At 39.5% G+C, this 26562-nt stretch overlaps 1 protein-coding gene across 4 annotated transcripts in view; it reads left to right on the forward strand.

Annotated features, from left to right (window-relative positions):
- IFT122 (intraflagellar transport 122) overlaps positions 1-26562 on the forward strand; it is a 49486-nt gene that overhangs the window by 9066 nt on the left and 13858 nt on the right. For all 4 annotated transcript variants that reach the window (XR_003369725.2, XM_026650258.2, XM_026650257.2 and 1 more), the window contains exons 7-19: positions 24-170; positions 3200-3275; positions 4264-4455; positions 7627-7765; positions 8446-8648; positions 9144-9281; positions 11448-11612; positions 12499-12696; positions 14025-14165; positions 16775-16828; positions 20409-20570; positions 23723-23889; positions 24819-24990. Coding sequence is in view for 3 of the 4 variants with exons in the window: in XM_026650258.2 (XP_026506043.2) it covers positions 24-170; positions 3200-3275; positions 4264-4455; positions 7627-7765; positions 8446-8648; positions 9144-9281; positions 11448-11612; positions 12499-12696; positions 14025-14165; positions 16775-16828; positions 20409-20570; positions 23723-23889; positions 24819-24990 (1954 nt within the window). In the remaining variant the exon portion in view is untranslated. The remainder of the gene's footprint in view (positions 1-23; positions 171-3199; positions 3276-4263; positions 4456-7626; positions 7766-8445; positions 8649-9143; positions 9282-11447; positions 11613-12498; positions 12697-14024; positions 14166-16774; positions 16829-20408; positions 20571-23722; positions 23890-24818; positions 24991-26562) is intronic.

Genomic DNA, 26562 nt, shown 5'->3' on the forward strand with positions numbered 1-26562 from the left:
CATTTTGTTTATTTTGTTATCAGCTGGACAAATGATGGCCAATACCTTGCTTTGGGGATGTTCAATGGCATTGTCAGCATAAGGAATAAAAATGGTGAAGAGAAAGTCAAAATAGAACGTCCTGGCGGCTCTTTATCTCCAGTATGGTCAATTTGCTGGAATCCATCAAGGTAAACCTCTTACGTCCATCCCTTTTGTGCTGAACAGATAATCCTTGTTTTAGTGATTCCTGACATCACAGCATGGCCAGGCCATTATCCTTCTTCCTTAAGTGGGTTTCTTCTGCACTTTACTTAGGGCTGGTCTACACTATGGGGTGGGATCGATCTAAGTTACACAACTTCAGCTACGTGATTAACATACCCAAAGTCGACGTACTTAGATCTAATTACCGCAGTGTCTTCACTGCAGGGTGTCAACGGGAGATGCTCTCCCGTCGATTCCCCTTGCACTTCTCATTGAGGTGGAGTACCAGAGTCGACACTAGAGCGATCGATTTATTGCATCTATACTAGACACGATAAGTCGACCTCCACTGGATCGATCGCTGGCCCTCAATCCAGCCCTAGTGTAAACAAGCCCTCAATCCAGCCCTAGTGTAAACAAGCCCTCAGAGTCCTCAGGCTCTTCACTGGTGATCACCTTTTCACATCTGTAAAAAATCTGGAATTACTCCATAGAAGCAAATGGAGTTACTCTGGATTTAGACTGGTGTAAATGAGATGAGGATTAGGTCTGTTTTTTCTCCCAATCCTACTCTTCCTTCACTTTGCCTTTGTTATAGGCGTCCCTCAACGACACATCAAAATTCACATATGTTACTTCGGCTTAAAGAAAGCTTTGCCCCATCTCTTGAGGCTTATACCGCTCTGTGACTGACCCAAGAGGGCTTTCACAAACTCCGTTGGTGCAGATTTTTCTCTCTTTCCACCTTTGGTTTTCTCACTGCTATATACAGTCCAAAATGGAGTGCATTTTGACTAAGAGATGGATAATTGGCAACTTGAGTTTTAAGATCAAGTGCCCCATCTCCCTGAGATTTGTATCTGGGATAAACTGAGATTCCTGTGGGACAAGCTACACCTCTTTCTAGACATCAGCTGCCTCCTACTAGGCTGCCTGTTTTTTTAATTATAGAGTTGCACTGTTTTGATCACACTAATTCAGATGCTGGAACACACTAATGGTGGGTGTATCTCTTTGGTGGCTATATGTAGCAATTGTACTTCATTGTCTTTTTTGATAAATGGAAAAACTGGGTGCAAAATCAGCTTGGATGCCAGGAAAGATGGCACCTCAACTGCTAGCAGAGCACCTCACCCTCCCTGATTGAACTAACCTCGTTATCTCCATACTGATTTATACCTGCCTCTGGAGATTTCCATTACTTGCATCTGAAGAAGTGAGGTTCTTACCCACGAAAGCTTATGCTCCCAATACTTCTGTTAGTCTTAAAGGTGCCACAGGACCCTCTGTTACTTTTTACAGATTCAGACTAACACGGCTACCCCTCTGATACAGGAAAGATGGTGTGGTTTTTCGTTTGTGTATTTTTATGCAGTGAAGTTTGTCTTAGAATAATAGATTTTGAAATGATAGTTTGACTGTAGTTATAGGGAAGGTGAATGAACAATTAATATTACAGTAGGTGGGAGAATTTCTGGAATCATAGAGCAAGTGAGGAAGAGGAGGAGTCAGTCCACAACTATTTAGAGGAAATACCAGTTTTGAAGTCCAGCACGTGCAGTAGTCAGGGTAGTGAGACAGAAGAAGAAGAACATGAGGAAGAGGAGAGCCCTAGGGACACCAGCTCGTGAGTGAAATTTCAAGGGAATAAAATTTACTGTTCTACAGACAATGTAGACATCTACATTTATGTCCCAATTTATATATGTAATTATTTATTTCTCCTCTCTGTCTTCTACCAATGAACTTCAGCCCTTACCTGAAGCAAACACCTCTAGGAATGAGAAGATATCTCAGTCTCTAGAGCCCAGAGATTCTGATGAGACTGCCAATTGCAACAGTAGTAATACTGAGCAGGAGCTTTTAGGAGACTGATTTTTTTTTTTCCGAGTGTCAGGCTTGTGCAGCAATATCATCAGATCGTTGAACGCATTTTATAGATTATAAAAACTCATAGTGTATGTAAGTAACAAACCAAAACAAATAATCAAAACCTAAAGAACCCCAAAACCCATAGGGCCATATTCATTGCTGGTGTGTGGGTTTCTGTTGACTAGATGGAGTTGCATCGTTTTTTGTGTGCCAGCAGTGAATTTAGTCCCACAATTTTTTAAACCATAATAAAATTTTTTACTTCCAGCCCATCCCTGCTCCCTATCAATCTTAAATACCATATTCGCTCTCCCGCAGGCAAAGGAATGGAGGAGGAGTGATGGTCTTTGTGTGGTGTCCTAAGGTGAACAGACTCGCAGATCAGCAGTAATAATAATACCTAGCTGTTTTATATAGTACTGTTCATCAGTAGATCTCAAAGGACTTTACAAAGGAGTATCAGCCCCATTTTACAGATGGGGAAACTAAGGCACAGAGAAGTGACTTGCCCAAGGTCACCCAGCAGGCCTGCTGCAGAGATGGGAATAGAACCCAGGTTTCTTGAGTTTGAGTCCAGGGCTCTATGCATTAGAGTACAATACCAAATTCCAGAGTTGAGGCCCTTCTCAGAGAATGCTCTGCTATCAGCTTCCAAGGACAACATTTTGTTCTCGATTATATTTATGTAAATCAGGTGCATCTCCACTCAGGCCCATTGACTTTGGATTTACACCCCTGAAGCTATCAGAATATGGCCACAGATATTTAAGTCCAGGGACTCTTAGCTAATCAGCCTTGGCTGATCGTAACTGCAGTGGAAGTCTATGAAGTGATGTATTAAGTCTTTGGAGGCAAACAATCCGTGGCATAGTGATGTGTGGGGAGGAAATGGTGGACTCCCTTACACCCCTCTACCCCCCCAAAGCTGTCTGTTCTCTGGCTGCAAAAGTTCATTAGTATTCTAGTTAGGATGCATATGTTTGCTTTTCTCTCAGTTGTTGTGCCTTTTTTTAAAAAATCATTATTTGCTAAATGTAGTCTGACATAGTACTTATTTTTTGTCTGTAGCTTTTATGAGTTTTGTACAGAAATCACTGCAGTGCACCACATGTCTTAATTGTCTGTTTCTTCTATATGTTAGAGATGAACACAATGACATCTTAGCTGTAGCAGACTGGGGTCAAAGGCTTTCCTTTTTTCAGCTCAGTGGCAAACAGGTAAGTTGAAGTTTAATGCTTTGGAAAGTGCATTCGTATTTACCCTCAGGAGTAACTGAATATTTTTGACCATATTCTGTATATACATTGTGGCTTCTATAAAGCTTTTTGTTTGGCTGCTTTTGACCATCCTCTTTTCCTGCTCCAGTGTCTCCCAACCCAACAGAGACACTTCCTGTCACTTCTTCTAGTTTTGCAGACTTTTGTGACCAGGGCCGTCCCTAGCTATTCTGGGGCCCTACGCAAGGCGCCCCCCCCCCCACACGCGGGGTGTGTGGGGGGGGGGCCCAGGCCTCTGCGGGGAGGGAGCACGGGGGCTGTCCCCAGGCCTCCATGGGGAGGGAGTGTGGGGGAAGGGCTGGCTTGGGGGGCAGTGGGGAACCACTCACCGACGGCGCAGCTGGGGCCGGGTCTGCACTTCCTGCCGCCGGTGAGTGCAGGCTCGTCCATGCTGCAGTCCTCGGGGGGGGGCGGAGGCGGAGCAAGGACGGGAAGAGGCGGGGCTCGGGCGGGGAAGGGGCAGGGCGGGGGCCCTGGGGAAGAGCCGGAGCAGGGGCTGGAGCAGCACGCAGCTGCGCAGGGCACCAGGAACTTTGCCTATGGGTAAGGACGCCCTGTTTGTGACAGTTTACTGGCCCAGATCCTGAGCTGCAGCTGTGGAGTCCTTGGCACAGTTCATGAGAGGGAGACTCATTAATGTTTTTTAAATCACCCTGATTCTGAGCGGACCTGTGTTGGGCTAGGCTGGTTCTCAGATGCAACTTAGAGTAGCTTCTGAGGGCTATTACAACTGTCAGCTGTTGCTGGGTGTAGGAAAGTCTTTGCCACTAGCTGAAGGGATGGTGGTGTCATGGAGCCTGTATGATAGAACTTTGGCACCTGAGGATCCTTGTACACTGGGGAGATCCTCTTGCTAGTTTCCAACTACTTTTCATGACTCAGAAAACATGAAATGACCCTTTTCTTTGATCTCTATTTTGTCTTGTAGATTGGGAAGGACAGGGTGCTGAATTTTGATCCGTGCTGTGTTAGCTATTTTTCCAAAGGAGAATATATATTAATGGGAGGCTCAGATAAGCAAGTCTCTCTCTACACGAAGGATGGAGTGCGTCTCGGTACCATAGGAGATCAGAGTAGCTGGGTGTGGACATGTAAAGTTAAACCAGACTCCAATTATGTGGTAAGAGGGGACATTTTATTGCTTTTCTCTTAGACCTTAGATACATATGGTAGGGCCACAATTTTCAAACTTGGGTACCTAAATGTAGGCACCCAAATCCTTACTGAGGCAGCTAAATACAAGTGGCCTAATCTTTAGATGTTGCTGAGTAAGCACATTCAACTCCCATTGAAGTTAAAAATAGTCATGGAGAAATGTATCCTGGGCTACAAGAAGGTGATAAATGGGGATAAAGCTTACTGGCCTACGTAAGGCATCTACTGCATTTTATTTTTTAAATGGTAGTTGATTTATTTAAAAATAACTTTGATGATATATATGAAATAGGGTGACTGGAGAGGCTATGCAATAGGATGAGTGGAAGTAGATGTGCAAGTAGGCTGTCTGGTTCAGAATTTCTACTAAAGAGCCTTGTGGAGAATGTGTTTGTTACCATTTGGGGCAATATATACTATAATCTGTCAGTGGCAGAACTCCTTTTGAAATCAGTAGACCAAGAGTGGTGATTAAAAATAAGTAAGTGTCCATGATTAAGGCTGTGATTTAGTCATGGAAGTCACGGAATCCATGACTTCCAAAGACCTTCGTGACTCCAGCCAGTGCCGGTTGGGAGCTGCAGGATCCCCTGCCGCCTGTGGAGGCAGGGGCGCCCCACAGCTCCCCGCCGCCACTCTGGGCCGCCATAGGCGGCAGGGGACCCCCGCTGCTCCCGGCCTTCGCGGGTGGCAAGGGGCACCCCCCCCACACTCCCCACCCCCGCAGGCAGCAGGGAGGACCAGGGGGTAGGGGGAATCCCCGCTGCTCCCGGCCGCCGCGGGCATCAAGAGGGACCCCGCCTGCCGAGGGCGTTAAGAGGGACCATGGCCGCTCCCCGCCCCTGCGCGCAGCAGTGGGGATCCACTGCTCCCCGCTGGCGGCAGGGGGGATCCCCGCTGCTCCCAGCCGCTGCAGGCATCAGGGAGGACCCAGGGGCAGGGGGGAATTCCCCGCTGCAGGAGGCAGGGGGGGGACCCGCCGCTTCCGACTGGCGAGGGCGGCGGGGTGATCCCCACCTTTCCCATCCACCAGTGGTGGCAAGGGGGATTCCTGGAGCTCCCGGCCCCCACGGAAGGCAGGGGGACTCCCACAGCTTGAAACTGCCAGTTGAGGGGACCCCCGGAGCTCCTAGTCTCTCCCCAGACTACCCATTTTGTCACTGGGTATTATTAGTAAAAGTCAAGGACAGGTCAGGAGTTTCTGTGAATTTTTCATTATTGCCCGTGACCTGTCCGTGACTTTTAGTAAAAACATCCATGACAAAAACTTAGCCTTATCCATGATCATATAGGGCCTCATCCTGGATCATTAAAGTCGATGGGAGTTTTGCCATTGAATACAATGTGAGCAGGATCAGGGCTAAAGTTGGTATGCTATTTTGGAGAATGTAACGTAAGGGATTTAGTGTTCATTTAAATGTCATGCATTTTTATTAGGGCTGTCAAGCGATTAAAAAAATTAATCATGATTAATCACAAAATTAATCACACTGTTAATAATTGAGTACCATTTATTTAAATATTTTTGGATGTTTTCTACATTTTCAAATATATTGATTTCAATTACAACACAGAATACAAAGTGTACAGTGCTCACTTTATATTTATTTTTTATTACAAATATTTGCACTGTAAAAAAACAAAAGAAATAGTATTTTTCAATTCTCCCATTACAAGTACTGTAGTTCAATCACTTTAACATGGAAGTTGAACTTACAAACGTAGAATTATGTACAAAAAAAATCTGCATTCAAAAATAAAACAATGTAAAACTTTAGAGCCTACTAGTCCACTCAGTCCTACTTCTTGTTCAGCCAATCGCTCAGACAAACAAGTTCGTTTACATTTGCAGGAGATAATACTGCTTGCTTCTTGTTTACAGTGTCACCTGAAAGTGAGAACAGGCATTCGCATGGCACTGTTGTAGCCGGCGTCACAAGATATTTACGTTCCAGATGTGGTAGAGTCATATGTCCTTTCATGCTTCAGCAACCATTCCAGAGGACATGCGTCCATGCTGATGATGGGTTCTGCTCAATAATGATCCAAACCGGTGTGGACCGATGCATGTTCATTTTCATCATCTGAGTCAGATGCCACCAGCAGGTTGATTTTCTTTTTTGGTGGTTTGGGTTCAGTAATTTCTGCATTGGAGTGTTGCTCTTTGAAGACTTCTGAAAGCATGCTCCACACCTCGTCCCTCTCAGATTTTGGAAGGCGCTTCAGATTCTTATACCTTGGATCGAGTGCTGTAGCTATCTTTCGAAATCTCATATTAGTACTTTCTTCTTTGCATTTTGTCAAATCTTCAGTGAAAGTGTTCTTAAAATGAACAATATGCTGGATCATCATCCGAGATTGCTATAACATGAAATATATGGGAGAATGCGGGTAAAACAGAGCAGGAGACATACAATTCTCCCGCAAGGAGTTCAGTCACAAATTTAATTAACGTGTTATTTTTTTAACGAGTGTTATCAGCATGGAAGCATGTCCTCTGGAGTGGTGGCTGAAGCATGAAGGGGCATATGAATGTTTAGCATATCTGTCACATAAATACCTTGCAATGCCAGCTACAAAAGTGCCATGTGAATGCCCGTTTCTCACTTTCAGGTGACATTGTAAATAAGAAGAGGGCAGCATTATCGCCCGTAAATGTAAACAAACTTGTTTGTCTTAGCAAGAAATAGGACTGAGTTGACTTGTACACTCTAAAGATTTACATTTTGTTTTTGAGTGCGGCTATGTAACAAAAAAAAATCTACATTTGTAAGTTGCACATTCACGACAGAGATTGCACTACAGTACTTGTATGAGGTGAATTGAAAAATACGTCTCTTTTGTTTATCATTTTTACAGTACAAATATTTGTAATAAAAAATAATATAAAGTGACCACTGTACACCTTGTATTCTGTGTTGTAATTGAAATCAATATATTTGAAAACGTAGAAAAACATTGAAAAATATTTAATAAATTTCAATTAGTATTCTGTTATTTAACAGTGCGATTAAAACTGCGATTAATCTACAGCCCTAACTTTTATGCGTGTTTTTTGTAGTTGCTTATAAGTTATCATTGGTTGACACATGTAGGTGATTGTATGAGTTTTTGAGATCTTTCTCCTTATGTTCAGGCGATAGGATGCCAGGATGGAACAATTTCCTTTTATCAGCTGATTTTCAGTACAGTCCATGGACTCTATAAAGATCGTTATGCTTACAGGGACAGCATGACTGATGTTATTGTCCAGCACCTAATTACTGAGCAAAAAGGTAGTGTCACTCTTACATTGAAGTCTTAGTCTTAGCTTCATTTTCATTATTATTTTTATTAATAGCTGTTAGCATGTTCAAATGTATGGTCCCTGTCTCGTGGACCTTCCTGTCTTTGATAAACACTGATGGTAAGGTTGAGGCATACAACTCATGGGGTGAAAATGCAAACATAAAGTAGAGCAAATATCTCTGGAGGATCAGCACGGAAGGACTTAATGGAAGAAGTGGGGATTTGAAAGGTCATTAGGAGAGGGAAGAGCTATTAAAATAAAGTCTCTCTATCTCTATCTGAAATTTGTGAGATTCTGTATAGTCCATTATATTTGTAAAGGTGGTTCTTATTAACAGCATCGAAGACTTGTGCTAACATTTTCTAAGCACAATTTTTTAAAATATTCTCACCCAGTTTTCTAACAGGGAAGAGACATTGGAACATGCATCATAGTACATCATTCACAAGTAATGAATGGTAGTAACTTGTGACCTACTGCTAAACAGTAGCATGTATGGGTAGCCTATACTTGACGTGGAGCCACAGACTCTATTCCAGTAGAGTTGATTGTTCAGTGTAGAAATGTTTTGTAACGATTAAATTGTAATCATGGTTTAACATGGTATTAAATTATTTCAGTTTCACCCTGCACCTTACTATGTTTTCTTATTTACTTTCTTTTCAGTTAGAATAAAATGCAGAGAACTTGTAAAGAAAATTGCAATCTACAAAAACAGATTAGCAATCCAGCTGCCAGAGAAAATCCTGATTTATGAATTATATTCAGATGACTCCTCAGACATGCATTACCGTGTGAAGGAAAAGATAGCAAAGAAATTTGAATGCAACTTGCTGGTTGTATGTTCAGATCATATTATTTTATGCCAGGTACGTACTTGAAAGTCAAACATAGTCTTGATAAGTAAGAGAAGGGTACACATGTTTGAAAGGGATGGCAGAATAAGATTAGCATACTGAAAAAAACTAATGGATTATGCAATTATGCAATTGAATGTGTACTGTAATGTAATCTCAAACCAGTTAAACAGCTGCTGTGTCTCTTTTCACTGATGGCTGTGTTTTAGTGAAATGATCTCTGTATGTAGTTTGTGTATCTGTTTATAAAGTGCTGTGGGATCTTTTGGGATGAAAGGTGCTAGAAAAGGGGTTTTTGATATTCTGCTTGATATCATCAGAAATCTTTAAAAATATATTTTGTCTGCTAGATTGATGTGACATGTATCGCGCAGTCTTTTGTTTTCTATGTACATATATGTAGACAGGCATATCTGGATAGATATGAACACATTTCACTAAAGTGGCATGATTTTCTGTTTACCAGTATGTAGTTTATTGTACATCACAGAATTGTTTATTTTTTAGGAGAAAAGACTACAGTGCCTCTCATTTAATGGTGTTAAAGAGCGGGAGTGGCTGATGGAGTCTCTCATTCGTTACATTAAAGTAATTGGAGGCCCTTCAGGAAGAGAAGGCCTCTTAGTAGGTCTGAAGAACGGCCAGGTGATGCTTTAGGACTGACTTGCCTCTTTTTAAGTACAGAGCAAAATCTGTTTTACTGTTTTGAGCAGAACAGAAATACATAGGCCTGACCATAGAAGCAGCAAAGACTTTTATAACCTGAATTCCATGGGCCCAGGCTGAGCCTAATCCTGAATCAAAAAAACTCATTTATTTGTATCTCTTGCCTGTGGGCTCACGTTCTTTCTTTTTAGCTACTCACTTGTAGGTTACCCTGGAAGACAAAAACATTGCTCCCCATTGCCCATGCTTCATAGGTGGACCTCAAGAGAAGTGTATATACAGAAAATGGCTCCCTACAATTCGCTGACAACTCTGCTACAGCTGACTCCCCCAATAAGAAATGGACCTTTGGCATTTGTCATATAGCTATTTTATGACGATCACTGTCAATCAGACAAGTTTGTGCGTAATTCTACATTGAAACCATATCCAATGCAGAGAATAATACAAAAGATATTTGTATATAAAGGTGCTTAGTTTCTTTGTAAATTAAGCATACATTTAATACTTCCTTGGAGTACCCATTTGATGGGTTTCCACTTAATACAGTAGAAAATCAATGGGATAGCCATGTGACCATGCAATAGTAAAATTGCCTGGCAGATGGCATTGTGACTTAAGAGCTTTCCTGAAGAGTAGTTCGTAGCTGCTGTTGGGCCTCAGGGCCAGCAGAAGAATATGAGAGTGGTAAATATTGGTGTCCCACTATTTATCTGTTTAATGGGATCCCCTGTCACACTTTTGAAAGTCAATGAACTTCCATCAGTCTTAATATTTGTTTTAAAATAATGATTATATTTAAAAGAAATGGAGCAGTATAAGTAGCATATTTGGCTTTAGTTTGCTTACAAACCACACATGAAGTTTGATGCTATCCAAACCCTTATATTACCAAAACTTTACATCCCACCTTCTGAATACCAGATTTAGGGAAGGAGAGAGAATCTGGCAGAAACTGATGCAGTAAAAATTTTATCATCATCTATTGAAGGCTGTTCAGTAGTTTAACTGCCTAAAATACACTATTATATTATCACTGAGGCTATGCTTTTTTTCACGGAGGTTGCGGAAGTCATGGATTCCGTGACTTCCGCAACGTCTGTGAATTCACCCCTGGTGGCCGGGAGCTGCAGGGTTCCTCTGCTGCCCACAGCGGCCAGGAGCTGCGGGGTACTCCCACCACCCAGTGGGGATACCCCGCAGCTCCCTGCCACCATGGGTGGCAGGGGCCCCCCTGGAGCTCTGAGCTACTGCGGGTGGCAGGGGCCCCCTGGAGCTCCCAGCCATCCCGGGCAGTGGGGGGGCCCCCCACAGCTCCTGGATGCTGCGGGCGGCAGGGAGACCCCAGAGCTCGAGGGGGGACCCTGGAAATCGTGGGCAGTGGGGGGACCCTGGAGCTGCCCAGCCTCTGCAGGCAGTGTGGAGACCCCGCAGCTGAGCTCCCCATTTTATCATGGATATTTTTAGTAAAAGTCTTTGACAGGTCACGAGCTTCCATTAATTTTTCTGTATTGCCCGTGACCTGTCCGTGACTTTTACTAAAAATGTGACAAAATCTTAGCCTTAATTATCATTAGCGAATGTTTATATAGTACTATATGTTTTCTAATGTTAGTAAATTACAGTTATAAAAAATTGAATAATACCATATGTGAGTTAGTTAATGGGGAAACTGGTATCCAAACTGTAGACTGTCATACAACACAAATGACAGTTTCTTTGTAGTTCTGGAGTTACATACAGCATAGAGGTTACAAAGAGGGTGCAGCACAGCAAGTATTTAAATATTTAGGTTGTTGCCCTATGTAGTCTTTGTTCTATTTATATTTATGCTCATCACCATAGTATAAATGCATTAATGTAACTTTTACAAGTAGAATGACACAGATTCTAGGTTGTCGCATATATTTTGTTTACATTAGCTTGCAAGCTAGCACACTGTAAAGAAGCAAGGGTATAAGCCTTTGAAAGCATTTTCAAGCTGCTTTAGTTCTTACGTATTTAATATTTTAATATTTAATATTTCTTCTTCATAATATGTAATCACAGTTCTGTTTTCAACAGCAGAGTTAATATCCACTATTCTATTGCTAATTTTGGTAACTGCAAATTTGACTGACTAACTTTGACTTCAAATATGTCCAGATTCTGAAGATATTTGTGGACAATCTTTTTGCAATTGTCCTGTTGAAGCAATCCACAGCTGTGCGCTGTCTGGATATGAGTGCATCCCGAAACAAGTTGGCAGTGGTAGATGAAAATGACACCTGCCTAGTATATGATATTCATACCAAAGAGCTGCTGTTCCAGGTAAGAAATCAAAATCTTTAAATGTTTGTAAAAAAGAGAGAAACTTGCTAGGGATTCAGAATATGATTTTTGTTTCTTACATGTAGATAACATCCATAATAGTTGATACAAATATAAATAGATCAACTGTGGAATGTTGTAGATATTAATACATTATGCTCCCTACAGAGAGTGTTGTCTGATGGGAAGGGAGTGGGAGCCAGGAGATTTGTGTTTTTTACCCACCTCGTCCATGCACTTGCTGTGTGATCTTTAGCAAGTCACTTGGGTCCATGTAATGTTCCCTTTGAATTATTGAAGTCAGCGGGGGGTCTTGCTGTTGATTTCAGTGGGAGCAGGATTAGACCCTAAATCACTTTGTGCCTCAGTTTTGCCTAATATAAAGGGATTATAATACTTCCCTCATAGGGAAATTAACATAGTCCCTCCATGAGGCTTAATCCATTAATGTTAGTAAAGTATTTTCAGGTAGATCCTTGGATAGAAAGCATGAAGTATTATTAAGATAGGACCTATAAGATTCTTTTTATGCCAGAAAGCAGAACTAAAGATTAAATGATTCTGATAGCTAGGAACCAGTGTCCATTTGTGGAAGGATTTTAATTTAATGTACGAGTAAAGGTGATGAGCAAGATAAATAAGAAACATATTAGACAAAATTATTGCAATTTAATAAGCATAAAGCAAGTGCTGTGAAAATGTGGCAATATTTGTAACTTTTAAGTACCAGTATATTCCTAAACATAAAGAATTAGTGTAAAAAATACATACATTTATACAGGTTATAACATAATCAGTTGTCTAGCTGAAGGCCATGTATTGCTTAGGGGAAAAGATCTAATTTTGTCGCACAGTAATTTAATCACCCATATAATATGCTCATTAGGAACCCAATGCTAATAGCGTGGCTTGGAATACACAGTGTGAGGATATGCTTTGCTTTTCCGGAGGGGGTTACCTCAACATCAAAGCTAGTAACTTTCCTGTCCATCAGCAAAAACTTCAAGGCTTTGTTGTGGGATACAATGGCTCCAAGATTTTCTGTCTTCATGTTTTTTCTATGTCAGCTGTTGAAGTTCCTCAGGTAATTTTTAATCTAATTAACCCATGTTTTGTGTTTTCTGAACAATATGGTTTAAAAAAATGAAAGAATGTTTCTGAAACTTGTCTGCTTCATATTACCAAAATTAATGTAATCTAAACTCCTAGTGTATTCAGATCTGTCAACACTGTCTAGTTCCTTTTGTGTGAGCTGTGCAAAATTTAAAACTGTTGGACTCATTAACTTTAAGTGTCTGAGTTTTTCCTTCTCTTTTGCTGAAGTGCGCGCTCGTATTATCATTGTTGTCCCCCCATTTTGTTTACAAATCCATTAAATTTAAAAGCACTGAACCACAATGACAATGTGGTTCTGTACAAACTTATTTTGCCTACAGTTTCTGCACATCTTTCCCCCCCCCACACACACTTTTTTCATGTTATTTTTCAAATGTCCATGTTCTACCCATGCCGTGTACCCTCTTATTAATGACCTGCTGTTGCTCCTTTTGGATATGTTTAGGCAATATTTAAGTGGTATAAAATGTTCTAAGCTGTAGGTGTATCCAGTTTGTACACCTCTACCCCGATATAACGGGACCCGATATAACACAAATTCAGATATAATGCAGTAAAGCAGTGCTCCGGGGGGGGGGCGGGGCTGCACACTTCGGAGGATCAAAGCAAGTTCGATATAACGCGGTTTCACCTATAACGCGGTAAGATTTTTTGGCTCCCGAGGACAGCATTATATTGGGATAGAGGTGTATTTGTAGATTCTATGCCAATCAGATGAGCGATTCTTCCTGTATTATGGGAAGGACCACAAACAATGGAAGTAATATAGTTAGTGGGGTATAACTGATTTGCCCGTGGACACTAGAAATGAATCTGCTTTTTTCATGTTTTCATATACTTAACAATGGTTTAAAAATGAACACCAAAACCAAAAAATGGAAGAATCAGTGTAAGCACCGGACATTATTCTGCATTTCTTGTGTTCCCAAAACTGTCATCTGCATCATTTGGAGTTGTGGATGAGTAAGGAATGCACTACATCAATACTTGTACTGAATTGGTAGGATCTCAGACCCTAGCAAACAGTGCCCTCAGGACAAAAGGGTTTGGAATTCAATTATCCTATTCTGTATTGTACTTATGTTGGAGAGGGATGACGGAATTCACAGAATAAATTACTGTATTGTCAAAACTATCATTATACCTTGTATACTCTTGTTTATAATTCAGAAAGTAGATTGGTTACATAGTGGGTTTGTAACTGTTGGGGTTGGAAAATGAGCAGATTTATCCACTAAATACATTCACTAATATATCTCAATATTTTGCTTTTGATTTCTTAATGGAAATCCTCAGTCTGCTCCTATGTATCAATACCTGGAACGGAAAATGTTCAAAGAAGCCTATCAGATTGCTTGTTTAGGAGTAACTGACACTGACTGGAAAGAGCTGGCTATGGAGGCCTTAGAAGGTCTAGAGTTTGAAACTGCTAAAAAGGTAAAGCATTTATTTATTTGTGCAACAGGAATTTTGAAATTTCGTATTAACACATGATTGAAGTGAAAAGTGGTATACATACATTGTAACCTCTTCATATTTAACCTTTCTATTATATCACCAGGAGCTGTGGTTCATGTATCTAACATACTTTTTCTGTTTTTTTTTAAATATGAAGTATCAACTCAAGATCTTATGCACATCATGAAAGCCAAACTGTGATGCTTCATTTTTCTTCCTGTCAAAAACATGTAGAATATCTAATGCCTACACTGGGGTAGGCAACCTATGGCATGTGTGCCGCCTTTGGCACACGAGCTGATTTTCAGTGGCACTCACACTGCCCGGGTTCTGGCCTCCAGTCCGAAGGGCTCTGCATTTTAATTTAATTTTAAATTATAGAATATCAGGGTTAGAAGGGACCACCGGAGGTCATCTAGTCCAACCCCCTGCTCAAAGCAGGACCAATGAGGAAATGAAGCTTCTTAAACATTTTAAAAACTTTATTTACTTTACATACAACAATAGTTTAGTTATATATTATAGATTAAAATGTATTACTGGCACGTGAATCCTTAAATTAGAGTGAATAAATGAAGACTCGGCACACCACTTCTGAAAGGTTGCCGACCCCTGGCCTACACTAAAGAGAAATTGATTTTATATTTTTGGCTATTTAAACTCATAAAGAAAAACTTGAAAAAAAATTCCATTTCAACTCTAGAAATGAGTTTAATAAATAAATTAGGATACAGTATTTCAACAAGAAGGAAGAATCAGGATTTAGTGTTGTATTACATGTATTGTTCACTAGGTGGCAGCAAGGAATCACTTAGCTGAAATGTATCTGTTGTCTCCTAGTTTTTGTCCTGTAATACTCTGCTGCTAATATTCCTATTCTTTTGTCTCCCTCCTCTTTAGAGCATGTCACTTTGAAAGTGGAGACTGTACTTTCTTTATGTTAGTTCATCACTCAGTTCTTTGCAGATAGAAAATATGTGGCAATGCCACACTTTCTTCCTGCTAGAGTAGCCCTGTTTGGGAATGGCCTCTGGAATGGGAGATGCTGGAGTACATGTTTTCCATGGAGTAAAGTCTTTGTACCACCATCTGTGAAACAAAAGGGTCAAAAGAAATATAGTGCCATCAATATCATATGAAACACAAAATTATTTAAAAAATACACTGGAAGTGGGCATATAATCATAGGCATCCTTTACGTAATGACACAAGATTTCATAGGAAGCTAAACGTTTTTATTTTTCATTTTCTCATCAATGGAGGCATTGGACTATACTTTTTCTGTGCAACTTTATAGATGATTTTATGCAAATAGTTCTTAAAATGAAGACGTTTTCAGTGCCTCCGTGGAAGATGAGTACTGTCATCATCTTAGGGCATGTCTACACTTACCTCCAGACCGATGGATCCGGCAGAGGTCGATTATTGCGTCTAGTGAAGACGCGATAAATCAACCGCTGAGCGCTCTCCCTTCGACTCCAGTACTCCACCGGAGCGAGAGGCGCAGGCGGAGTCGACGGGGGAGCATCAGCAGTCGACTTACTGCAGTGAAGACACCGCGATAAGTAGATCTAAGTACATCGACTTCAGCTACATTATTCACGTAGCTGATGTTGCATAACTTCGATCGATTCCTCCCTTCCCTTCCCCCCCTCCCCCCACCCCGAGTGTAGACCAGGCCTCTGAATTAGAGCTGATTAACCTGAACAAAGGCAGCTTCTAGAAAATTTGACATTAAAGACTCATTCTTCCTCTTCTGATCTTGGGTAAGCAGAATATGTATTCCTCCTAAGCATTTAATTGGTTAGAGATCTGGAACGTCCCAATGTCTGAAGAGTTTAATTTCTGGGTTTTATTGTATGTCAAAAGTAAGTGCTAAACTGCTGTAACCATAGGTGACTCTGCCACTTGGAGACTTTTGTTTGCATATTTATCTTAACTGGCAAAGGATATTACACTGTGTCACAGTACTTTTATCTTACCCTGTCCTAACTTTCTTTTCTATCTCTGCATTGTAATATGTTTGTTCTACTTTCATACTGAATTTTCAGAAGGATCCAATAAATTGTCTTTGATATAAAAACTTTAAGCATATGTAGAATACTTGATCAACATTGTCACTTACTTGTGTTCTGCCTTGTAGCATATGAGCAGAACAGTTTTCCTTATTTTGCTTAAAAGTGTGGCATGCTTAACTATTAAAGTGAAAAGTCCTCAAATAGCCAGAATAAAACTGTTTAACATTTTAATTGGTGGTTTGTGTCCCTTCAGGGGGCTGACCTGCATATGCCTGCTGGCCTCCTTCTGTGCTCTTTCTTTTAAATAATAAACAGTTGGATAGTACCCTGTTGTTGTTTATTGTGGTGCCCAGGGTCCCCAATCATGGTCAGAGCTCCATTGGGTTAGGCACTAAAACAAACAGAAAGTAAGACATGTTTTCAGTCTCCCCAATATACACAAAGATAAATATATTGTTTGGTTGTCTATCCTGATGTTATTTCCACAACTTGATTTATATATAACACAAAATCAATTAACTTGCTAGCCAATAAAGTGGCTACTTTTTTCTTTTCTTTTTCCTTTAACAGGCATTTACCAGAGTACGAGATCTTCGGTATCTAGAACTGATCAGCAGCATTGAGGTAAAACAAAGAATGTTAAATATAATATAAAATGTAAAAACATAAATTAAGCTTAAGTAAGCTACTTTTTGGAAAGATTTTCTGTACAATCAGTATTCCTGATTATTAAAGGAATGATGGATGTATGAAAAGTGAAAAATGCTGACTTAAAGTGTTAAGTCAAATTCCCAACCATATGACTGAAACTTGTTGAAAAAATATGAAGAGGAAAGTGAACTATATGAGAATATTGAAAACTTCTTAAGAAAAATCAGAGAGAGCTTCTATATCCAATTAATAACTGGTATACTACTGTAGACTGTTGCAGCACTGTTCAAGGCACTTTACAAGCATGAGTTAATTAAACCTTGCACCACCTGCTGAAGGAGGGTAATTATTATTCTCTCTCTTTTGCAGATGGGAAAACTGGCATAGAGAGGTAAAATGACTTGCTCAAGGTCACATGACATGTCAGTGATGACTGTAAATAGAATTTAGGATTCCTGACTTCCATGCTGTGCTCAACCACTAGGCCATATTTGTCCCCCTACTACTTGATAGAATTTAGTTGTACGATAACTATGTATATAGGCATACATAAAAGAATCTCTGCACTATTCTGACCTTCCTCTTGGATATTACGATGATACAAAGTGTACAGGTCTACACTGAAATGACATAAAGGGAATTTCTCATGCAAATATTAATTGAGGTGCATGCCCCTTGTAGAAGAATATAATCCCCTTCTTCCAGCATTGCAGAGCTGTCCTTTTTCCGTCAGAGTGCCAGCTAAACGTTTATCACAATCCCCATGATTGGCATACAGGATGAAGTGCTGCACTCAGAACCCTAATTTTTTCCGAGTCCATGGGAGAAGTGGAAACACTTTCTGGCCACCTCCATCCTCTTTCCTTTCTATAGATGCTGTTCCTGATCCTATCCAGAGTATTGCAGCATTGCAGTTTGTATTTATTTGATTAGCAATCTTTCCCTTTTAAATAAACATAGGCTTACCTTTTAGTCTCCTTGACATAGTTCCTTCATAGAAATAGTTCTGGTATGCTGCATCACTGCTTACTCTTGCTTGTAGTTTATGGGGACTCCATTACAGGTCAGTAAGGGGGTAACTGAGCGCATTAATTGCATTAATATGAAGCATTCCTCACACCAATGACACATTCCTCTGTCTGACTGGGGACATTAGGTAATGCAAGTGCCAAACTCTAAACCTGGCAAGCTCGCTGAAGATTCTGAAGGATCTGAATTCCAAAAGACTTAATGTGTAAAAACTCCTTTGACTGATTATTCCTTTAACCCAAATTGTATAAACGAAACTTTCCACACCAGTCAAATAAATATCAGCACAGTTAATAACTTCGATCTTTAAAGATGTTGGTTGTATCTGCTTTGGCAGTGCTGGATTGAATTTATACAACAGGATGAAGGATTTTACCCCCTATAATGTAGCTTATTACGGAAGTCATGTTCTTATGTTATACAAAACAGACTAATATACATTTCCAGGGGCTAAATCCTCAACAGAAGTAAATTGGCTTAGCTCCATTGAAGTCAGTGGAGGCCAGATCCCCAGCTGAGTGTCTGGATTATAATTTTATAAATCTAGATGCCCACACCCTAAATTTTCAGAGCGGTATAAATTTGCCACACAACTTGTGTTATGTGAAACGTATATTACAGAATGCAGCTTAATTCTGTTCAGAATTTGGGGACATAGGTATTAACTAATTGTTTTATGAAAAAGGAAAGAATGCTTTAACTTGAATAGGAAAAAAAAAAAAAAAAAAATGGGTCCAGGTGAATGGATAAAGAGAAATGGACAAAATAGAAAAATACATACCTTTTCTTGGACCTATAAAATATTCTGAAAGCCGTTTAAGGGAATTGCATTAATATGTTATGACTTCCAATTAAAGGATCACAATTTGATTCACTATCTAGTATATCCATACAGCCTGTTTTTGGATATACTGTACTGAGGTACAGTTTCATCACTGTAACGGGATTTATCCATATAGTATGCATTAAGGAAATTGTGTGAATAAAGTCTTGTGCACTGCACTGAAAATTGCCCCCACTAAATGCAGTGTATCTTACATGTGACTCCATGAGCATAGGGAGAGGCAATTTGCCAAAGGATAAAAGGTTTATAAGTGGAGCATTTGTTTTAAATGACCTAAATACACGTAAATCCCCCTGTCTGTCTCTGCAGAAATGAGAGCTAAAATAAGACTTTGAAAAGTTAAAGATAACCAAGGTGTTCTGGCCAAACTTTCTTCTCAATTAAAATAACTTTTGAATGGTGAAACTTGTGTGCAATGTTGCTATGGTCATTGTTTTTAAAGGCAGTTGAGATACCTAGAGTAGGTATCATAAATTGTAGATGTTATTTGTATTCTAGTAGTGTACACCCAGCCATTCACCCACCCACCTAACTACCTAACCCCCAACTCTTATGATCCGTAGTATACAAACCAGTTTTTTTGTCTGGTAGCTGGACACATGTTTCATGATAGGAAGCAATCAATTATAACAACTCTCATCTCTCAGCTTCAATCTGTTTCATTGGATACATTTGTGGTTAAATTTATATTTGTTCAAACTGTTGGAGGTTTTTTTTAGATTATACTGTGCATTGACTTTGAAATTCTTAGTTGAAATTTTCTTCTCTTTGTCTCTTAGGTAATAGGATTTCAACCAGCTTGTATGTTATGCCCAATGCCACGTAACAATTAAATGTGCTGGGGTAGGCCTGATGCAAAGCATGAAGTATTTAATTTTTTTAAAAATTGGCATTTTTATGGTACTCGCTATGGTAATCCACTAGCAATACAGAAAGTGAGCCTTAATTTTAAGGAATAGAAAATACTACTTTTTTAGTGTTTCCAATTGTAATACTTGATAATCAAATATTGAATATATTCTAAAATGTAAGCAGACAGTTATTGACCTCCAGAAATTTCTTCATGGTTTTGTATGGATTTAAACATATGCTTAAATGCTTTGCTGAATTGACATTTTAATTGGCTGGACAATATATGCAGCTGTTTCCAAAGTTATTGAACATATCTGTATCTGGTAATGGGCTTTTATGCATGATGGGCACACTGTATTACTGGGCATTTCTGATTCACTGGCAGGTTGTCATACTTTGTGAGGCTGTTTATGACCTACAGTACCATTGTTTGTTCATTGTTGTGCCTTTTCTGAGCATATATTGCTAGTTTGGCCAGATTTTGTTTTGAGTTGATTTAGTAAATTTCCACTGGAGAAAATGGCGGATTCTATCAAATACTCATTTAAAAAAAAAAGCAGTATTTTGAACTTCCATATGAAATCTGTAAAAATTAGTTTCCATCATGTTTTATCCTTCCATTTTATTTTGTTTGTCCTTAATTTTAACTGATGGGATTTAATCTGTTAATTGTAAAGAATTTCTACCAGAAATCTAGGTGAGACCTAATTACTGTATCTTATTAATAGTTAAAATAGTCAGCCTAATAGTTTAACTTTTCAGTGGCTATTTCCACCCTGTGTCCTGCTTGTAGCTATGTAGAATATTTCCTGTCCTAATTTTTTCCAGGAGAGGAAGAAGCGTGGAGAGAGTAACAATGAGCTATTTCTAGCAGATGTTTATGCCTACCAGGGAAAATTCCATGAGGCAGCTAAACTATACAGAAGGAGTGGACATGAGAGCCTCGCTCTTGATATGTACACTGATTTACGCATGTTTGATTATGCAAAGGTAATGAATGTTTTCAACTGAGTATTTAAATACAGAATATTAACGTAATGCTAATGCAACTATAAACGTTTACAAAGTGTGGTTCTACTCTGAAAAGCATTGTGTAAAAACTTAAGTGTAGGGGTTCATGTTTATTGCCACAGATCAAATTTGTTTGGTTTACAAGTGAAAAAGATGGGCCTCTCCTTTATAAAAACTCTGTACATCATGACCCTTTTCTAAAATAGAATTTGCAGATGCAGCAGTGCTGTGTTCTGTATTTTCTCCAATATGCTGCCATGAAGCTGTTTTAGCTTTTCAGTGGGTGATTTTGTCACATCCCCTGGATGTTACCATGGGTGAGTTTTTTTCCCCATATGATTGGATGGAATGATAAATAGAAAATTATGTAGTTAAGGCCTAGAGTTAATTTTTATATTTCTTGCCTTCTTTCATGTTACTTTACTGGAAAGAGCCCTTTATCCTTAGTTTTCTTCTTTTAAGAGTAATTGATTGTTACATGCAGAAATTAATGAATCTACCTGTCAGTAATTCACCTTTGTACTTTACTTTAAGAAAATTCTTTTAAATCTTTTTTTTCCTTTCAGTTTGACCTTGAGTTAGTGTAGCTGTTATGGTTGTTTTTCTCTAACATGTTTTGCAAAGGGCACAGTGTACTAATCTAGTTCATCTTTGTTTACCCGAAAATTTGCTTTCCGAGATCAAATCTGTTTTTTTTTTTTTTTTTTCATTCCCATACAGAAATAAATTGTACACAGTTTGAAAAAAGTGGCATTTTTATGTGGTGATAAGAAAGCACTATTAGGCTTTCAAGTTTTATATAGTATTTTCTTATCAAATCCCTGAGAATGAGTACACTGTTTAGTCTCATTCGTCACTCATCACAGCCTCATTCTATACACCACAGGACAAGGACTTTACTATGACACACACATAAACTATATGAAGCTCATGGGAAAAAAAAATTCTCTAACAGGTTGTGGAGTCTGCACTAAAACATTGTAGGGCTTTGCTCATGAAAGTCTGACTATCACTGTTTTTGGCTGCAGAGTTTTGGCTCTTCAGAAACATAAATCTAATTCATAGACTAAAAGTTTCCCATTGCTGCTCCTATGAATCTTTTTGATTCTTGGCAATAATCATGGCCACTTAACTAGTATAGAGTAAAAAGTCTTCTCTCCTATCAAGAGTAATTCCACGTAGAGGAAAATAAATGTACTTAACAGCATATGAAGAAAGCCCATAGACGATGGTACAAAGACGAGGGCTCTGAATGGAGAACTTCCTTGCTTGCCAGTTATCCATCCATGGAAATGTGATTTTTATGCCTGCCATCATTAAGCATTTGTAGGGTCTGGCTCCTTATGACTGAAAATGACCACTGATTGGCTACAGCTAGAAAACCAGTACTATGGGCGGAGTTCAGGGAAACTTTTGAAAATGTGGCTGTAGGCATTTCATCAGAATGTCAGATCACAAATTACTGAAAATTCACAAATAATTAACTGCAGCTCAGGAAATTGAACTTTGTTTCTAATATATTTCAGTGATCTGAGCTAGAACTCAAATTACACCGGACAAATTATTGTTTCACTCATTTCTGTGCTTTGGCTTTTTAATGTTGAAACAAGATCAAGTGATCTTTGTAGCTTTTATCTTCAGCAGAATTGTGGGTGCATCTTAAGCAGAATCAATTTGTGCAAAATCTTACTGGCCTATGTTCCACATGCAAAGATGATATATAGAAATAATAATTCTGCCCCTTTTGGATTGCTTGCTCAGGAAAGATACTCGGTTGGTCTTCTGACTCTGTAAAGTTCTCCTTTGGTGGTTCAGATTTTCCATTACCTCAGGATCTGCCAGAGGATTGTTTTTTCTCTTTTCTCCCCCTTCCTTGCCCACCTACATGCTCCTAATTTTTTTACATCTCAAGTGATATTCATGATTACTAGAGGGCTGTTGTAATATACAATAACCTATTTTGTTAACAGCCAGAAGTTGCCTTGATCTGTCTTGCAATGTTCAGGTATGCTTTATCTGGCACATTAATTTCAACGAATGTTGTTGTAAAGGGTCCTGGTGCCTGGGCTTTATTCCCAGCAGAGGAGATTCATCAATCAGTCATAAGTATTTCTAGAGTAGTCATCATCGTAGTATCTATGTGTAGTATCTAGAGATGGCATTTGCATTATTATGTTGCATCCGACGAAGTGGGCATTCACCCATGAAAGCTTATGCTCCAATACATCTGTTAGTCTTAAAGGTGCCACAGGACTCTCTGTTGCTTTTTACAGATGCAGACTAACACGGCTACCCCCCGATACTTGACATTATTATGTAAGAGATTCAACAAGACCAGTATTTCAGAGTCCCAACTAATTTATGAGCAGTTGAAATGCTGTCCTTGTAAAAAGTCGTCATTAAAATATTATATCATATGTCATTGCAAGATTATCAATTATATTTGTTGAAGAGAAGATTCCAACCTCTGATGGCCTTGTGACTGGTCATCCTGAGGCTAAGCACCTGTGATTAAGAAGATGTGCCATTACTAATCCAACAAGGAACTGGATTTATTTTCAGAATTAAAGTATGCCTTCATGGCCAGCAGAGGAGACTTTGGGAACTCTTGGATTTGACCTGACTGAACTTTGAGAGCATTTGAGAGTAGTATTTGAGAGCAATACTACTTCTTTTTGAGTTTCTCTGGCAGGTTCCTGGAGAACAGACGAAAATCAAATTTCACGTCCCCTTCAGTGGGGAAGGTCAGTCAGCAGAGTGAGAGAACTTTCCATGAAAGCAAATGGGTGTATATACATTACCTCTGAACAGAGGCACAGTTCTATATAATCCTTCCTTTGATCTTCCCAGGGTGTCCCATCTTCTCTGATTTGAATCTGATTGGGACTAGAGATATATCTTGACTTTTTATACAATCTCAAGTGCATTAGTTAATGATTAATCATTCCTGCCTTCAGATATGTGCTTGGTGCTCTGTGTACTTTGATTTTTAGCTGAGGAGGCAAAGTTGTGTTAAATTTTGTTTTTCCATACCAAGTTATTTTTGCTTAACATGCTTTAAAATTAGGACCATGACAAAATGTTTGCTACAGAAAGCTTAATCCAGAATGTTATCTGTTGCACTTCCTTAGGATTTCCTTGGGTCTGGAGATCCCAAAGACACTAAGATGCTAATCACAAAACAAGCAGATTGGGCCAAGAATATCAATGAACCAAAAGCAGCAGTGGAGATGTACATTTCTGCAGGCGAGCACATGAAGGCCATAGAAATCAGTGGAGACCATGGCTGGGTTGATATGTATGTTTTAGCTCTGTCTCAGAGATACAGATCACAGTGTCTAATGTGAAGTTTAATGCATTCTGCAGAATCTTAAAGAAAAATAAATCTTACTGACTTTGCTCCCTTTTTGGCTTACATATGTTGACTGCAGTATAGCATCACCTATCCTATAGTTATAGTAGATGAACTTTCATTATGTTAGAAAAGTTATTTGGGTTTAGAGGTAAGTACATGGATACATTACAAAATGAGTGGATAAAACAGTGCAGGGATATGCAAGGATTTATCTGTGAGATGAGAATGTTCCCAAAATGTGTATATCCTGGGTCTCTTCAGAATAACCTTCACAGTAGCGCACTACTACTCATATGCACTTGCCTCTTTCTTTTATTTTAAATTATGAAGGGATAATAATCTAGGACTCAGAACTCCTGGGGTAAAATCCTGTCTCCTTTCGAAGTCAGTGGCAAAAATCCCATTGACTTCAATGGGGGCAGGATCTCACCCCTGGGTTCTAGTCCTAGCTCTGCTACTGACTTGCTTTGTGCTCTTGGACAAGTCACTTAACCTTTCTGTTTCTCTGTTTATCCATCTGTAAAATGGGGGTAATATTGATTGGATACTGATTTGGATGTTGGGTGAGGTTTGTATAGGACCTGGTTCCACAACCCCTATTCATATGACTGCGTGATGGAGTAGTCTAGTCCAATTGAAGTAACTACTCACAGGAGTAAGGAATTACACACTGTTGCAGCAACTGGTCTTGTGTTTGCAAAGCCTCTTGAACACCCATTGAATGCTTCCCAATAAGTTAATAGTATAATGTCATCAATATAGTAACTTTTAAATGATAACCTATTGAAATATTTCCATTTTTTCAATGTAATAAGTATGCAGAGAGAAAAATGCTGCTACTAAGGCAACTGCATTTCTTTTGCTGTCTCTAGGTTAATTGATATAGCTCGGAAACTGGATAAAGCTGAGCGTGAACCTTTGTCAAAATGTGCCTACTATTTTAAGAGACTTGACAACCATGGTTATGCAGCAGAAACCTACATGAAGATAGGTGACCTAAAGGCCCTGGTACATCTCCATGTGGAAACTCAGCGTTGGGAAGAAGTAAGAATACCCTGATATCCAAACTTAGATGTTTAGAATTGCTATTTTGTATTGCCTCTGAATGCATCTGGTCTTAAAGGTTTATATACAGCTTACTCAGTATTTTGGTAAGCTACATTGTAAAATACACTAATGTGGTATTTTTAGGAGAGTGAACTATGAAAACATTACAGTTTCATACATCATCAGCTACAGGGTTTCCTTCCACTCTTTTTTTTTAACTCTTTCATAATCTAAATAAGCACAGTTAAAAATCTCACTTTAAAATAATTCTTCACTAGTGTTTCAGTAATGAAAATTGTGTGGTGGTTAGAGCACAGGACAAGGAATTGGGACACTGGACAAGGAGTTGGGACACTGGGTTCTTTTCCATGCTCTTCCACAGACTTTCTACCTGATCTTGAGCAAATCACTTGGACCTAGCTTATCGGAAGTGGTCCCTACTTCTGGGTGTCCTGGTTGAGATTCTTTTAGCCTGATTTTCAAAGGCACTGAGCCCCCACAACTCCAGCTGAAGCCAAAGGTAGCAGTGGGTACTCAACAGCTCTGAAAATCAGGCCATAAGTATCAAGATGGGCACCAAAAATTATTCACCACTCTTGAAAATGTAGGGCTTAAATCCTTTTTTCGTCTGTAAAATCAGGATGAGACTAATACTTCCCTACTGGTAAGGGTCTCTGTGGGTATTTGACTAATATTTAAGCATAAATGTCTGTTTTGTAAATGTGATACGCTCTACATGACACAAAATTGTGAGACAAATGCATGACAGGTCAAGGAGAATAATGAAATCTTTAACATGAGAACATCAGAATGGCCATACTGGGACAGACCAGTGGTCCAGCTAGCCCAGTATCCTGTATTCTGACAGTGGCCAGTGCCAGATGCTTCAGAGGGAATGAACAGAACAGGGCAATTATCGAGTTATCCACCTCTGTCATCCAGTCCATGCTTCTGGCAGTCAGAGGCTTAGGGGCACCCAGAGCATGGGGTTGCATCCCTGTCCATCTCAGCTACTAGCCATTGATGGATCTATCTTCCATGAATGTATCTAATTCTTTTTTGAACCCAGTTATACTTTTGACCTTCCCAACATCCCCTGGCAATGAGTTCCACAGGTTGACTGTGCGTTGCGTAAAGAAGTACTTCCTTGTGTTTTGTTTTTTAACTTGCCTATTAATTTCTTTGCCTATTATTCACTTTTTCCACACCATTCATGATTGTGTAGACCTTTGTCATATCCCTCCTTAGTCATCTCTTTTCTAAGCTGAACAGTCCCAGTCTGTTTAATCTCTCCTCATGTGGAAGCTGTTCCATACCCTTACTCGTTTTTGTTGCCCTTATCTGTACTTTTTTCCAATTCTGATATCTTTTCTGAGATGGGGTGACCCAACCTGCATGAAGTATTCAAGGTTTGGCATGCCATGGATTTATATAATAGGGCACTATGATATTTTCTGTCTTATTATCTATTCCTTTCCTATTGGTTCCTCACATTGTTAGCTTTTTTTGACTGCTGCTGCACATTGAGCAGATGTTTTCAGAGAACCATCCACAATGACTCCAAGATCT

Source organism: Terrapene carolina, unplaced genomic scaffold (genome assembly GCF_002925995.2).
Source record: "Terrapene carolina triunguis isolate 2854851 unplaced genomic scaffold, T_m_triunguis-2.0 Scaffold89, whole genome shotgun sequence".
In the NCBI taxonomy this organism is placed as follows: Eukaryota; Metazoa; Chordata; order Testudines; family Emydidae; genus Terrapene; species Terrapene triunguis.